The 17157-nt window shown below is 45.1% G+C and overlaps 1 protein-coding gene across 2 annotated transcripts in view; it reads left to right on the top strand.

Annotated features, from left to right (window-relative positions):
- Positions 1–17157, top strand: part of LOC141048735 (semaphorin-6B-like) — a 97674-nt gene that overhangs the window by 47339 nt on the left and 33178 nt on the right. For both annotated transcript variants that reach the window (XM_073544671.1, XM_073544661.1), the window contains exons 6-7: positions 12459–12557; positions 14651–14741. In XM_073544671.1, the coding sequence (XP_073400772.1) occupies positions 12459–12557; positions 14651–14741 (190 nt within the window). The remainder of the gene's footprint in view (positions 1–12458; positions 12558–14650; positions 14742–17157) is intronic.

Below are 17157 nucleotides of genomic sequence, written 5' to 3'. Positions count from 1 at the left end.
TGAAATTTTTGCGACTTCTGTCTTTTTCTTGCTACTTTCACCCAGCTCCATCAAAATGGGTAGAACAGTGGGTGTGCCACATGGTCTAATTCATGAAGACCTGACGTGCATCTTACGCCAGAACATGCCACTTTTTACACATGCCAAATTCATTATTTATTTATTTTACTCACTCATATCGAGCCATTAATTCACAGTATTTTGTATACATTATAATCACTGTCGCCATTGGGGCTCACAATCTAGATTACCTATCAGTATGTCTTTGGCGCATGGGAGGAAACACATGAAGCACGAGGAGAACATACAAACTCCTTGCAAATGTTGTGCTTGGTGAAATTTGAACCCAGGGCCCCAGCGCTAACCACTGAGCCACTATGCTGCCCATGTTCTTTAAAAAGTTGGTATATTAATTAAAGGCGCAATAGGTGAGCTGCATTACGATGCTTCATAATGAATCAGGAATGTCTAACTCCAATATGTCCCCTCATCAAGATCGGTGTGAACAGTGCATGTTATTCTTGTTGAATCTGGGCCATAATCTTCTCTTTCCATCCTCTAGACCTTAATCCTTTAATATATCCATTTTCTCTTATTATTAACAATCAACGACTCAGTCGCTAATAGGGGTGACACTGGCCATACCTCCTTGTTTCCCTTTGAGCACCAGTGCAAAGTTTGTACCTGAACCCCAAACACCACCATCGTATTGATGAGCTATCCGGGTCTCAATAGCATTGATAAAGTCTGTGATAGCAATCCATAAAAGATATAACATGAATCCAACAGAAAAACACAGCAGTAAGATAATTTTATATATATATATTGTAATAATACAACCATACAGCAATAATGCATTTGTCCCCATTATTCCCAAATATTTGGCACCCTTACAGTAGTATTGTCCACCTATTATGCTTCCATACATGAGGGCCGGTTTTAAGCAAAGTGGGGCCCTAGGCAAAGTTTAAAATGGGGCCCCAAATGCTAACATATTGCACATCACAGAAGCATTTCGATTGTATTTACATGCGCTGAGTTCAGGCCGCTAAATGAGTGCGATCGACAAAACTGAAGAAATCGTTCAACACTTGTTTTCCGGCCTCTTTCCGCCGTCTGAGAAATAATGATGGAAACAGAACGATCACTAATGGATCACTAAGGGTGTGTGCACACGTTGCGGTTTTTGCTGCGGATCCGCAGCAGATTTGGTCCTGCGGATCCGCAGCAGTTTCCATGTGGTTTACAGTACCATGTAAACCTATGGAAAACCAAATCCGCCGTGCACATGCTGCGGAAAATTTTGCGCAGATTTGCTGCGGTTTATTTTCCGCAGCATGTTACTTCTTTTTTGCGGAACCGCAGCTGCAGTGTACGTTCCGGGACATACAAATCAATCAATCTCTCTCTCATTCGCACTGCCAAACCACACTAGAACCTGCATCAAATCCGCTGTACACATGCTAGGAATCCGCAGGAAAAATGCATGTGTTTTACCCTGCGGTTTCTGCCAAGAAATATGGATTCTCTGCAGAAAAAGCTGCAGACTAATCCGCAACGTGTGCACACACCCTAACAGATCACCATACAGTATCATGTTATCAGCAGCACATCTACAGTTTACACCTCATAGTCCTCCATATAATATAATCTGCCCCATAGTCCTCCATATAGAATAATACACTCCTCAGTCCTCCATATAGACTAATACACTCCTCATAGCCCTCCATATATTAAAATACACTGCTCAGTCCTCCATATAGTATAATACACTCCTCATAGTTCTCCATATAATATAATGCACCGCCATAGTCACCCATGTAGTACAATTCACTTCCCATAGCCCAGCATGGTATACAGCCCCCCCAGAATGGTATAATACAGCCCAGCATGGTAAATAGCCCCCCCAGAATGGTATAATACGGCCCAGCATGGCATAATACAGCCCAGCATGGTATATAGCCCCCCAGAATGGTATAATACAGCCCAGCATGGTATATAGCCCCCCCAGAATGGTATAATACAGCCCAGCACGGTTTAATATAGCCCAGCATGGTATATAGCCCCCCCCAGAATGGTGTAGTACAGCCCAGCATGGTATAATACGACCCAGCATGGTATGTAGCTCCCCCAGCATGGTATGATACAGCCCAGCATGGTATATAGCACCCCCAGCATGGTATCATACAGCCGAGCATGGTATATATGGGTCGCCCTCCCAGGGCCGTGGGGTACTCAGTACCGGGCCGGTATCAGCGGGATGTGTCACAGCAGCAGGGACCCGGTCCATGGCCCTGGGCGCCCAAGTAATGGGGGAATATAATGGTTTGAAAGAATAGTTTGTGACGCCACTTGTGGTGCTCGGCAAGTGAGGTGTTAAGCCGACGCTGCATGCATATCCTCTGCGACTGGTGGTGTGTTGCAGCCAAGATGGTAAAGCTCCCCACAAGTGGAGCTGTAGTCCCAGGGCAGTGTAGATGTAGGGGTAGAGGAGAGGCGCAGGCAGTGTAGAAGCTGGTACCCAGATATAGCGGTACCCGGTGTGTTGGCGCAGGAATAAATGGAGGACATCGGGCTTGTAGTTCCAAAGCTTTACTCACAGTCTGTAGTACACACAGGTGCCTGCCTCCGTGCTGTGTCCTCCGGGTCAGGGACTCAGTCAACCTCCAGGTCAGATGGAATGCTCCCTTCCAACACTCCACCAACATGTGCCTTTCTGAACGTCTCCTCTATAGCGCCTTTAAGGGTGAAGTACTCCTAGTACTGAGATACACTGGAGTTCCTCCTGACAGATATTCCTAAGAACTCTACTTGTACGGCAGACAGCTGTAGCCTGCTTCGGGGACTCCTTGTTTCTTAAGTCCTGGCTCACTATCAATGTTGCTGTTGTGCCCCCAAGTCTGAGATGGGAGTAGTGCATTTACAGCCCACTACTCCACCGGTGTCTGCTGCAGAACCATTAGTGTCCATACAACCTCGGGGACCGGGCCCCGGCCTTGCGCTTAGAACTTCTAGGCAGGGTTCTTCCTCTAACCCATGTCCTCTGTTCCCTTTTACTCCTAAGTTCCGTACTAGTCTTTCCTTCTTATGGAAGATCAGGTTTCTGCTCAATGTCTTTCTCCTTCTTTCCTTTCCCGTGCCAGCAGACCCAGGTCACTGAGATCTGCTGCAGCACCTCCTTCTTCCATCCCTCTCCCAGGGATCTTCACTCCTCTCCGACTCACTACTGACTGACCTGAAATCCTAAACCTTCCCAATCTTCCCAAATGTATTCTAACTCCACCCACCAACCAGCACGTTTAGTGTTCCAAGCAGGGAGCCACCAAAGGTGCTCTGCTACACTCCAAGCAGGGAGCCGCAATGTGGCTTTGCTGAACTACTGTGTTGTGTGTGAAGCAAGTGTTGGAGCGTGGTCAGGAGCCTCCAACTTACCTGAATGGTGGAGCACCACACCTCAGGAGGAGGTGCAGTACCTCTGTGGCAACTGAACCCTCAGGGGCGCCACACTCCCCCCATTAAACACAGCACGTCCACGGGCTGCTAGTCAAACAGAGTTAACAATACAGGAACATACAAAATTTTTGTAATGCTGAATAAACATGTCTTATACTAAACTTCCCAATGTGGGAGGCACGGTTTCTTGAACGTTACAAACAAGTTAACTAACTATCTAAATTCAAAGTTATGCTACCTAATTTAAAGTGCTATGGAAGCAACTCAATATCAATTCACATTTTCTAGCAACACATTTGCTTTCTGTTACTTTGCACCTTCTCTTACTTGCTTCTCTAAGTGACAACCGTGGGTGCCTGGTTCATCACCTGTAACTTCAATTCCTTATTCAAATTCACAATATCTTTATTCACAAAACTGTAAAATACTCACTATTTCTTTTTCAATATAACCCTATAAAATCTGTCAATAATACTTTCATTATATCACTTCCTCATTTCTATTCAAAGAATAACATTAAGCATTATCAATAAGTGCAATTGTAGACACTGGTCCGGCCAACATGTCTGGAAAGGTCCTTATGATGAGGTAATCCTTTTTCAAGGAAAAGGGTCCTATGTAAAACCAAGAGAGAGCACCTAAAGAGGTGCAAACTATGTACAAATTACAGTTCTGGATCATTCAGCGTTCATGATCTCCACAGTTCAATATGGAGGCTGCCAATATAACTGGGCAACACCGGAAAAACAAAACTAGAACATGATAGCCAAAAATAGAAAACTGGTACAAAAAAATAGGAAACAAAGGCACAACGGTGCAAATACCCTCCTGGGTAACGAGAGTTAAATTAAGGAATCATCTTGACTAGTTGTCCCCTCCTGGGGTTTCTGAACTGGAACTGTCTTCGTCTTGTTGCTGGTTGCTTGCCATAGGGCATGGTGGTGGCAGCTGGTGTGATTGCCGCCTAGGGTCTTGAAGCTGTGGTGCGTGGCCTAGCACCGAGGGATGCCGCAGCTTGTTGGCTCTGATAGGCGACTACATGGGGACTCGGTAGCCAAGGGATCCCGGTGTCAATATCCCAAATCGGCCTAGACTCTTCTAAGCCCTGAAGATGCCGAATTGTGCGTGACTGTTCCAGCCGTACCCTTCTCAGTAAGGACCTCTTCCACCTCCCCATTTCCGACAGTCTAGTGTCCCCTGCTGACTCTTCCAACTGCCCCATTTCGAGTTCCCACAAGCCAGCCTCTGACAACGTGAATTCGGGGGGGCAACCAATTAGGAGAACTGGGGTATATACCTGGTGTCTCCCGGCGGTGCAATCTCTGCTCCGGTGCAGGCATAGTGGCGGTGGACGCCATTCGGTGGGATACCAGGGACGGCGGTGGAGCTAATGGCGGCTCCGGGTCCGCAGGGGTCTCTGGAGGGACCTGTGTGGCCGCGTCAGGTCCGTACGGGAGCTTCTCTTCCTCCGCTTCGGCTCCCAAGGCCTCAGACAACTCCTCCGGTGGTAACGGCAGAGAGGAGACAATGGATGCTGCCGGTGGTATGGCAGCGGTCGCAGGCTCCACAGAGTCTGCCTGGAAAGATTCCAGTGCAGCAGCGGCGTGTACCGGTGGTGCGGGTACCGCAGGTGTAGGCCCTTCCTAGGCGCGCTGCAGCTTTAAAGTCCATAGCGCTTCCTGCCTCAGTTGCAGGTGGCGCGTCAACTGGGCTATTTCATCCTCCAGCCGCTGGCTGTTCATCTCGGACACTGGGTTGGAGCCTTCAGCCATGGCGCTGGGGAGATTCAGCATAACCTCCTCGCGCTCCGCAGGCCTCCTCCCGTCCCCTTCCAAGATGGCGTTCTGGCATTCTTCCTGTCTTGGCTCTTTTCCCGCCACTGGCTTCCGCTCCTCCCTCTGGGGGCGGCGTCCCCTTCCAACTCCTCCATACCAAGCCAGCATACGAACCCATCAGGGGGTGGGCCATGTCGCCGTTGCATAGTAATTCAGGCAGGGGAGGCCCAGGACAGTTTGCGGTCTTTTCTTAGGACCTCCCATGTTGTCACGCCCTTCTTCACCGCGCCAGCGGCCATTTTTAATGTTCATTTTACAGTCTATTAAATCGGGTCTTCTGCACATTTTCAAAAACTTTAAGTCTTAGGCTGGTTTCACACTTGCGTTTTTTTGCGCTGCTTTTTAGCGCAAAAAAAGCATGCATTTTTTTCCCCTATACTTTAACATGGGTGCAAAAAACACAAATATCCTGAACTAAAAAGTAAAAAATATACTGCAAATAATGCATAAAGGTAATAATAATAATAAGGGTATTTAGTAAACATAATTTTGATCAAAATAATGTACAAGCCATCCCGCCACATCACGGCAACCCTTGTGGGACAGTCCCTACTCTAGTATTTAAAACCTTTTCACTTGCCAAGTGGCGTGAATGTGAATAAGGGTCGAGCGGCTGAACCACTAGTAACAGCTTAGGCCAGACTGGATGGCTTTCCCAGCTCAGAAAGAGGGCGGTCACACCCATATATGCACTGAATGCACAATGAAATGAATAAAAAACAAATCTGAACTGAGAAAAGTAACTTACTTTTCTCAGTTCAGATTTGTTTTTTAAAATGGGTGCGCATATGTGCGCATACATATGCGCACGTACGCGTTTGTACGCGCATGCGTTTTTTTGCAGTGTGCGCAGGTATGCGCAAAAAAGCATGCGTTTTTTAAAAAAATGTACCAAAACCCGCAAAAAACACACACAAACGCATGATGCGTTTTTTTTCATGCGTTTGTGTGCGCAAAAAACGCGCAGCAAAAAAACGCAAGTGTGAAAGTAGCCTTAGGCACACAGAACCCAATGGCATCGGGTCTCGTCATCCTTTTCGTGACGCCAAGTTTAGGTCGCCCTCCCAGGGCCGTGGGGTACTCGGTACCGGGCCGGTATCAGCGGGATGTGTCACAGCAGCGGGGACCCGGTCCGTGGCCATGGGCTCCCAAGTAATGGGGGAATGTAATGGTTTGAATGAATAATTTGTGATGCCACCTGTGGTACTCGGCAAGTGAGGTGTTAAGCCGATGCTGCATGCAGATCCTCTAGGACTGGTGGTGTGTTGCAGCCAAGATGCTGAAGCTCCCCACAGGTGGAGCTGTAGTCCCAGGGTAGTGTAGATGTAAGAGTAGAGGAGAGGCGCAGGCAGTGTAGAAGCTGGTACCCAGATATAGCGGTACCCGGTGTGTTGGCGCAGGAATAAATGGAGGACACCAGGGCTTGTAGTTCCAAAGCTTTACTCACAGTCTGTAGTACACACAGGTGCCTGCCTCTGTGCTGTGTCCTCCGGGTCAGGGACTCAGTCAACCTCCAGGTCAGATGGAATGCTCCCTTCCAACACTCCGCCAACATATGCCTTTCGAACGTCTCCACTATAGTGCCTTTAAGGGTGAAGTACTCCTAGTACTGAGTTACACTGGAGTTCCTCCTGACAGATGTTCCCAAGAACTCTACTTGTACGGCAGACAGCTGTAGCCTGCTTTGGGGACTCATTGCTTCTTAAGTCCCGGCTCACTATCAATGTTGCTGTTGTGCCCCCAAGTCTGAGATGGGAGTAGTACATTTACAGCCCACTACTCCACCGGTGTCTGCTGCAGAACCATTAGTGTCCATACAACCTCGGGGACTGGGCCCCAGCCTTGCGCTTAGAACTTCTAGGCAGGGTTCTTCCTCTAGCCCATGTCCTCTGTTCCCTTTTACTCCTACGTTCCGTACTAGTCTTTCCTTCTTATGGAAGATCAGGTTTCTGCTCAATGTCTTTCTCCTTCTTTCCTTTCCTGTGCCAGCAGACCCAGGTCACTGAGATCTGCTGCAGCACCTCCTTCCTCCATCCCTCTCCCAGGGATCTTCACTCCTCTCCGACTCACTACTGACTGACCTGAAATCCTAAATCTTCCCAATCTTTTATGTATTCTAACTCCACTCGCCTCCCAGCACGTTTAGTGTTCCAAGCCTCCCTGCCTCACAGGGGCCCCATAGCAGCTGTGTGATGTGCCGCTGGCTGGGGGCCCCTGGAGGAGCGGGGGCCCTAGGCAGATGCCTGGTCTGCCTGCCCTGCATACATGTGTAATGTCCCTCTTTGTGGCCCCAATATAATATAAATATTCTCCTATTTAGCACCCTTACATTAATAATATTCTCCTTGGTAGGCTCCATATAGCATTAACATTTTATGTGGCTCCATACATTTATTATTAGTGTATGGAGCCAAATAACAGGGAAATATTATTCTATGGAGGCCACCTAGTGGGATATTATTAAACTGTAGGAGGACAGTATTACGGTATGGGAGTCACATAGAGGACACAATAATGATAATGACCCCTATTTGGCCCTTATACAGTAATAATGTTCTTCTACATGTCCCCATATAGTAATATTGCTATTGCTATGTGGCCTTCACCTAGAAGTAAAGCTCCTGAATTGTCACCGCTCCCAAGCATTTTTGTCACCTTCCTCATTCTCCTGGTTGGCTCCCTGCCCAGCACTTTCTCTACAGCTGTAAGATGCCCAAGCAAGGTAGACGTGGGCGAGCTTCTGTTCCCTCACGCTTTGGCATCCTACAGACATCTCGTGTCTCAGTCCCAGTGTGCTCCTGTGTGTGAGGTGCTTCACACTAACTTCAGGGCTGCAGACCTCTTCTAACTCCAGGAATCACTCTTCTGAAACCAGGGCAGCAATAAATCTAGGAAACTCGAGGTTCATAAAAACAACCAAACTTTTTCTTGGTGAATGGCAGTATTTACAGGTAGGTGTAGAGGATAAAGCCCAACGGGCTGTCATCTTTCCCACAGGTACTGGACACAACTTCAGCCCTGGATCTTGGTATAGATCCCTTTTACTGTATTCTCTAGCTCAAGGGGATCTTCTTTTTTAGCAGTATATCTGGATTCCATCTCACTCCACCTCTTAGGGTTTGAGTTCAGTTTCTCCTGCAGTTTCGCAGAAGGAGTGTGCCCCTGGGACTCAGAGTCTATCTTGAGGTTCCCAGGCTGGCAAAGGGGGGACTCATGAGGTTCTGGGCTCACGCTGTCCCTAGCAGTCCCTGTCCGGAGCCTGTCACTTGTCACTGCTCACCACTCACTGATTCATCACTTCCTGAACATGGCAATGACCCTCATTTCCCCCTCCTCAATCTGGAATGGCTGTTAACCCTCAACTAACTCTGTGCCTGCTGCGTTACTGGGCAAACTTCACCTACATTTTAAACAGTGACATCTTGTGACCATTCGTTAATACTGCTTCCCACAGGGGAATTACAATTGTTATAACAAGGAAACATGTCAGGAACAAAACATTATTCACATTCTACACCACAGTAGCATCGATGTCTTCAGGAGGAACACTTCAGCTCGTCCATCTCTTTACACATTCACAGAGGCCCGCAGCTGCAAAGCTTGTGGGAATCACATCACAAGCCCCACCTGCGACGTGACGTCAACATGCCCTGCATCTGTGCACCTCTTATATGCCTATGGCTTCAGAGTAAGTGTCAGGCATGGAAGCAATCACTATCTATCCCACTATAGTTTTCAACTGTAGGTGTGAACCCCTTCCCCACGGGACCAGTCGCATTTGCACCCCCTGCGACTGTGATTAGTATGCTCTTTCCACTTGCATACTCTCAAGAACAGAGGAATTTTTCATGCTATAGCTTACTGCTCATTGCCTGGGTTACTGGCACACGCTTGCAAGCTGTTTGCTGCCTCTGCTTGCAGCATGGGAAAATACACAGTTCAGATCAGTGGCATGCCACTGGTTCTGAACTGTCAATCTTCAGGAGCTCACTGCCTCCCGACAAACAGAAGCCCAGGCAGAGGAGTGGTGTTCTCCTGTAGACTGATGATCCTACCTCATTAAGTAGACTAACCAACGCAGGTTTATCTGAGGTACGAAAGTTCCTTCAGTTGTGAATGAAGGTACTGAATCTTTAGCTTTCACCTCCTTTTCATTTGGAGGATGCTCCTGCAGCTGTGCTTTGTGCTTGGTTAGGCTGGCTGAAAAGGAAGATGGAATCTCCTCTCAGTGTGCCATAAGCTACGTTCTCACGTTCAGTATTCAGTCAGCATTTTACATTATTATTTTTAAGCCAAAACCAGGAGTGGAACAATCAGAGGAAAAGTATAATAGAAACACATCGCAACTTCTGTATTTATCACCCACTCCTGATTTTGGCTTACACTGATGTAAAATAGTGACCAAATACTGAATGTGTGAACGTGGCTTTAGGGTTATTTATGAATCTGAGCACCAAGTTGAAGTTAGGGCCCGGAAAAAAATTACCCTCTTGCACGGCACTACCAGGAGTAGCTTTGGCCTCTTCTGGTTTCTTCATGCTGAATGATATAGGTGCTGACTGTGTCGTAAAGATGGAGAGCGTCCTGCAGCACAGCTGCTATACTCAAATAATTGCCTACGGCAGGCAACATAGCTACAGGAAGCCATCAGTGGCTTCTTGCCTCGCTGTGCTGTGCACAAGATTATAATAGTGTTAGGCTGTGGATCCCTAGACCTTGGCTTGTAGCCCACATTACCCTTATTGTTACCTGCCCGAACATTTAAAGGGAGACTGTAATGTTCAAACTGGTATCTGATCAGCAGGCAGAATGGTATAAAGCAGGAGGAGTTGATTAGATTGTTATATATTTTTGGGAAACTCTTCAGTAAAACTTACATTTTATTCATTGAAATCCCTGGTGTTGGTATTGCATGAGTCCAGTGGGTGGTCATATTCAGTGATTGACAGTCTTCCCTGTGTAAGGAGGTTGACCGGACCACGGGTACCTGCATGCCGGGTCTGGAACTAAAAGGGCTTCATCCACTGTTCCCGAGGGAAAGCTTTGAGGAGATGGACCTTCTCCTGCAGCCTGAGGGAAGCCCTAGTGAGACAGAGCTTCCAGCTGTCCCAGGAGGGCGGGGAGAACTGGAAAGGGGCGTGCAGCAACGGAGGGCTAAAAAGAAAAAGCGTGCAAAGCAGATCAGACTGGTGCTGGAGCAGAGCAGTGCAGAGGGCAGCGCGGAGGAGAGCAGTGAGTGGCGTGCTGAGTTTCCCCATTCCCCAACTGAGAGCACAGGACCTGTGACAGGCCGTGCTGCAGCCTTCCAGGAGGATAGGAGCTGTAGCACTGAGGGGATTAGTGTGCCTGCAGAGAGAGCCGTGCCAGAAGAGCAGAGCTGAACCAGCAGAGCAGAACTGTGCCAGCAGAACAGAGCCATACCAGCGAAGTGGAGCCTTGCAGAGCTGTGCGCCCAGAGCAGAGCCGAGCTGTGTATTGCAGCAGCCACCGAGAGGAGTGCTCCGACCGGGAGCACCAGCGCCATGCAGACCAGTGTCGCCCGCCACCTACAGCCAGGATCAGAAAAGGAGAGGTACGTGCACTGTGACGGTGACTACCAGAGAGAAGCAGCGCGTAGCTTAGAGAGGAAAGTGCAGCGCGTTTAGTAGCTGACAGAGATCTAGGTGCCATGCGCCCAGTGACTGAGCAACACAGCACACTTGCCATAAGGAGAGAACTTAGTGCTGCATAGATGTTTGTAAACCTTCACCCATTTACACCGCAGAGCAGAGTTGCGCTCCGGCGGTATCTCACAACGATCTGAGCACAGTACGAAGGGAAAGTGGGAGCAGGATCCCACTTATAACAGCAAAGACCCTTGCCCGCATCGGAAACCGGAACTCTGTCCACACCGGGTGGCTCAAAGACTACACGTGCCGCTGTTGTCGGTGCCACCATTGGAGAACCGAGATTCTGCAATCAAGAAGACTACAGACTGATAAGTTTTTCCCTTTTCCTACTGAATTATCGTTCGTCCCTGTCCTACCCCTTCCAAACTCCCTGTCTTGTTCTCCATCCCAACATACCCCCTGTGTCCCTACACTCCCTGCGTGGAGTATCCCTGTTGTTAATAAATCCCTGTTTACTCTTGATCTCTCTCCTGTCCGTGACGACATCCCATGTTCCTGCGATTTCTACACCTGAATGTGTAGATAACTGTCAATCAGGACTGCCCTCTGGACTCAGATGTAAGAAACACCAGGGATTTCAATGAATAAAATACAAGTTAGGCTGGGGTCACACTTGCGAGTGTGATGCGAGAAACTCGCATCAATATCCGACACTGCCACCGACACTCAGGACCGGAGTGTGCGGCTGCATAGAAATACATGCAGCCTCACACTCAGGTCCGAGTGCTGGTGGCAGTGTCGGGTATCGATGCGAGAGGCTCACGCGAGTATCTCGCATCACACTTGCAAGTGTGACCCCGGCCTTATACGGAATCTTTTCCAACAAGTATAAATCCTGTATACATATTCTCCTTCTTTATACTGAGCTGTCCACAGACCGGACTGCATATACAATGTGACAGGTTCTCTTTAAGCAAACACCCATTGTATACTGTTAAAAAGTTTGCCCCAATTAATGGAAGACATATTCAATAAATTTCATGCATTATACAACTTTTTTTCCTCTAGACACGTTTTCAAACCTGTGGCTGTATGCATCGTACAAAAGTATTGGTACAAAAGCATTTAGTTGTAAAATAGTTGTAAGGCTGGGTTCACATTAGTAATTGGCTGGTCTGCGTAGGGCTGGGTACTTCTTCCCTTAAGCTCTGCCTACTTCCACATGCGTCTTGTGTCGTCCTGCATACCTATCTTTAACATTGGGTACGCAGGGACATGTGTTGTATGCGGATGTGTCTGCATGCGTCGTTTTGACGTGCCCGCCGAATGCACAAAAATGTAACATGTTGCGTTCAGCGGGCATGTCAAAACAACGCACGCAGACGCAAGCGGTAGTAGGCGGAGCTTAAGGAAAGAAGTACGCAGCCCTATGCAGACCAGCCAAACGCTAATGTGAACCCGGCCTAAGTTTGAGCAGTTTTCCTTTTTTTGCTGTTGTCCTTTTTTATTTTGTTTTATACTATGGGTTTTCATCTAATTGTTACATTCTGCTACTCAATAGGAGGAGTGCAGAAACTTTGTTAAAGTTCTTCTATTGCATGGAGAAGCCCTGTTTGCTTGTGGAACAAATGCTTTCAACCCCATATGTGCAGACTTCAGCGTAAGTAATTGTATACTTTTCATTTTGCCAAAGTATCCTTTTTGGCAGTGACAAAACATGTATAACTGTAAAAGTTTTGATTAATTTCTTACAAAGTTGTTAAAATCCTTCACAAAATCATCATTGACAGCTGGGGAGGGAGGACCCAAACTGCGAAAAGAACCTTTGTAACAAAAGTGCTTTCCTTACCAATCCCAATATGTCATTATAATAGGACACAAATTGTCCACTTATTTTAATGTATGCTTCAGATTTTCTAATACTTACATTTCCTAATATGCAGTAGAAGACTTGCAATGTCGTGCTGAGGATTTGCTGATGGATTTTTTCCAACAGAAGGGGCGCTCTGGATGGTGTTTATGTGGAATTAGGTTATGGGTCGTCTCTTGATAATTAGGGCTCATAAATGAAAAAAAAAAAAAGAGGGAAAAGTGCTGTGCATCAATTGTCTTCTGACAGAGCCGGAAGATACACAGCCCCTTACTGATCTCAAATTGATGGCTGATCCCAAGGTCAGGTGCAGACGAGCGCGTATTTTCTCATGTGAGATAATCGGGTCGGTTTTGCAAATCACACTATGATCAGACTCTGACTGATCACAATGTGATCCAATTCTCTCGAATGAGGGTAGACGGAGAAAAAAAGTCTCCATCTTCTCCATTATATCAATGAGGGGAAATCGGACTGCATTCAAATGTCATGCAGCTGTCAGAGGAAGAAATCTGACACATGCTTCGGCCCCATGCAGTAACATTGGTCCGAGAGCGATCTGATGCTTTGTCGGATAGCACTTGGGCCAAAAATACGTTCATCTGCACGAGCCCTAAGGAAGGACTGTTAATATTGTGATCCTGTGTAAACCAGTTAGATAAAGTGTTTGTTGTTAATGAGTAAGTAAGTATTCTAGATTTGTACTTGTAACATTTCTTAAAGTTGCATCAGGTTTTTCTGGGTATGTTGTTAGCAGTTGAATTTGTAGTGTCTGTAAGGTAACCTGACAGTGGATTGACCCCAATTAACTAATTATAGTGCTGCTTTCCTCATTTAACTCTGATTTGTAGCAACTAAATGTTAAAGAAAAGTTACCAGCATAATTCTAAACAAGAAAGTCAAATAGTAGTGGAAAATTCCTTTTTAAAGTTGCTCTAAGGGAATAGAAAAAAATTAGTAACTGAAGGAAATGTCATTATAAGCAAATTCCTAAATACAGATAATTATCAAAAAAGGGGTTTTCCCACAAACCAAAGTTCATTTTATTCACTAGATCTTGGAATGAAAAGAAAGCAAAAGAGAGTATACAGACAGAACAGCATGGGATCGTAGCTGATTCTTTCTGTGAGGTAAAATATTTCTCTGCCTGTTTTTAAACAATGTTTTACATCACAGAATAATCTGTGATCCCATGCTGTCCTGTCTGTGTACTCCTTTGCTTCCTCCCCTGCCCAGGAGCTGTGGTATGATCAGACCATGTCCCTGTACGGTCAGACACAGCCATTACACAGCGGGGGCAGAATTATAAGATTATCTCTGCGCAGGAACATTTTATTTAATCACATCCAATTGTGGAACTTATTTTTTATTCCATGATTTATTGAATAAAATTTATTTTATGGGAAAACCCCTTTAAGGCTTCATGCACAAATTAATGAGATATTGATTTTGAATTTGGCGCCCTTAGGAGTTTATGGTTCTAATTGATACCTCCTTGTGACTCCCAATTTATATATAACTGTTTAGTTTTGAGCATTAATTACTCAATGACAAAGTGTATTATGGAGACATTGCTTATGGGTGACACTTCTAAGAGACACTATAAGGTGTCACATGGAGAGCCTATCGATTAATAGCATCAAGCCTGATTTACTGTTTTTATGCATAAGGATATGCTGTGTGTATTATTACTAAGAGTCTAAGAGCTACAGTATATCTTATTTCATAAAATGATATGGTTCCTCTATTTAGTGATCATATTCAAACACAAATAGAAAATATGGTCAAAATATAATTTGAAATTATAATAGGCCAATTAGATTTCTCTGAAATGTTTTTCTTTTAATGAAAAATGGAAATGTTTTCACATCTTTTTTCTTCAGTTTGATTTGCTCGAACAAGTAGGAGATATAATAAATGGAATGGCACGTTGTCCATATGACCCAAAACATGGAAATGTGGCTTTGTTTGCAGGTGAGGTAAAGACATCAGGAAAATTAGAGAGTTATAAATCAATATTTATCCTGTGTGTGCCGAAAAAAAATTTTTATGGAAATTTTACATTTTATTGAAATATTGTATAGGTTATATTTATCATTGTTAGAAATGCCTGTATAAACTGCAAATTGCTAAAATAAGTACCTATTGGTTGTCCCATCTGTAACATTTAAGGCATATCACGCACTCTCAGAAATTTTCATGCATGTGTGGCAAAATTTTCAGCTCCATGCATGTGTGGCCATCTTCCCGATCCATAGAGCTTAGATCGAAGGGCCCCAACAGGGCCCCATTCTCAAGAATCAGCAAGGACCCTTAGATATGCTGTTGATATAGAACCTTTGGCCTAAGTAATTATAGATAATTGAAATATACTTGGTATCAGAGAAACTGAATATAAGTCAATTTGCCAATGATATTGCTATGACACAAACTAAATCTCTTACTCTCCCCCCAAATTACTTTCACTTTTATATAATTTTACCAGTAACTCGTTGCTTAGACGTGTGTACAGTGGCTTGCGACAGTATTCACCTCCTTGGCATTTTTCGTGTTTTGCTACCTCACAACCCTGTAATTTCACATTTTTTTAGGGTTTGCAACAGTTCATGTAAAGAACATACCTACAACTGTGAACATTTGATTTTGTTATTTTTTATTTTTGTGAAGCTAACAACAAAGTAGCAAAATAGGACAAAACACTGTAACTGTAATCTTCACCCCAGGCTCCACCCCAGCTCTACCCCCATCCCTCGAACCTTACACAGTCCCTCCGCTCACTCTTGGAAAAATTCAACTTCTGCACCACGCCCTCACAAATCAGATATTAACAGTTCCCATCAAACACCATATCACATACATAGACAGCAGATTTTGTTTTCGCCAAACTACTCTACTCTAAACATTTCTTAAAATATCCAGTGTCTTTTAGGCATACGTTTATTTATTTTTTTTAAGGGAATGAGTCACATACATTTTTTTTAAATGACCTATAATACCACATACAACGGACAAATACAATCACACTGTAACCAGACCACATATTACCACCACATAGTGACCGAATATTACCACGTACAAGAGAGAAATACAGCCACACCATGGCTGGACTACATATTAACACCACATAGTGATCAAATACTACAATACTGATCATTAATGAAAAAAAAACACACTACTAATTGCCATTATACACAGGAGCACTGTATATAGTGTATAGGTAATACAGTGATTACCAGTAACATTATACACAGCAGCTCTGTACATAGTGTCAGTGCACAAGTAATACAGTGATCACCAGTGACATTATACATAGGAGCTCTGTATATACCGGTGCTTCTCACAAAATTAGAATATCATCAAAAAGTTAATTTATTTCAGTTCTTCAATACAATAAGTGAAATTCATATATTATACAGCGTTATTACAAAAAGAGTATCTATTTCAAGTGTTTATTTCTGTTAATATTGATTATTATGGCTTACAGCCAATTTAAACCCAAAGGTCACTATCTCATTAAATTATAATAATTAACAAAACACATTCAAAGGCTTCCTAAGTGTTTTAAAAGGTCCCTTAGTCTGTTTCAGCAGGCTCCTCAATCATGGGGAAGACTACTGACTTGACAGATGTCCAGACGGCAGTCATTGACACACTCCACAAGGAGGGTAAGCCACAAAAAGTCATTGCTAAAGAAGCTATCTGTTCACAGAGTGCTGTATTTATTTATTTTACTCATTTATATAGCGCCATTAATTCCACAGCATTTTACAAACATTATTGACACTTTCCCTGATGGGGCTCACAATCTAAATTCCTTATCAGTATGTCTTTGGAATGTGGGAGGAAACCGGAGTACCTGGACGAAACCCAAGCAAAGGGGAGAACATACAAACTGCTTGCAGATGTTGTCCTTGGTGGGATTTGAACCCAGAACCCCAGTGCTTCAATACTGCAGTGCTAACCACTGAGCCACCATGCCGCCCTAAGCATGCGAATAGAAAGTTGAGTGAAAGGGAAGAGTGCGGTAGAAAAAGGTGCACAAGCAACTGGGATAACCACAGCCTTGAAAGGATTGTTAAGAAAAGGCCATGCAAAAATGTGGGGGAGATTCACATGGAGTGGACTGCTGCTGGAGTTATTGCTTCAAGAGCCAACATGCACAGACGTATTCAGAACATGGACTACAAGTGTCGCATTCCTTGTGTCAAGCCACTCATGACCAATAGACAACCCCAGAAGCATCTTACCTGGACCAAGCAGAAAAAGAATTGGACTTGTTGCTCAGTGATCCAAGGTGTTGTTTTCAGATGAATGTAAATTTTGCATTTCATTTGGAAATCAAGGTCCAGAGTCTGGAGGAAGAGTGGAGAGGCACAGAATCCAAGCAGCT

This window comes from Dendrobates tinctorius, unplaced genomic scaffold (assembly GCF_039654945.1).
Source record: "Dendrobates tinctorius isolate UK_male_01 unplaced genomic scaffold, ASM3965494v1 ptg000011l, whole genome shotgun sequence".
In the NCBI taxonomy this organism is placed as follows: domain Eukaryota; kingdom Metazoa; phylum Chordata; class Amphibia; order Anura; family Dendrobatidae; genus Dendrobates; species Dendrobates tinctorius.
This window is presented reverse-complemented; position numbering and strand designations above follow the sequence as displayed.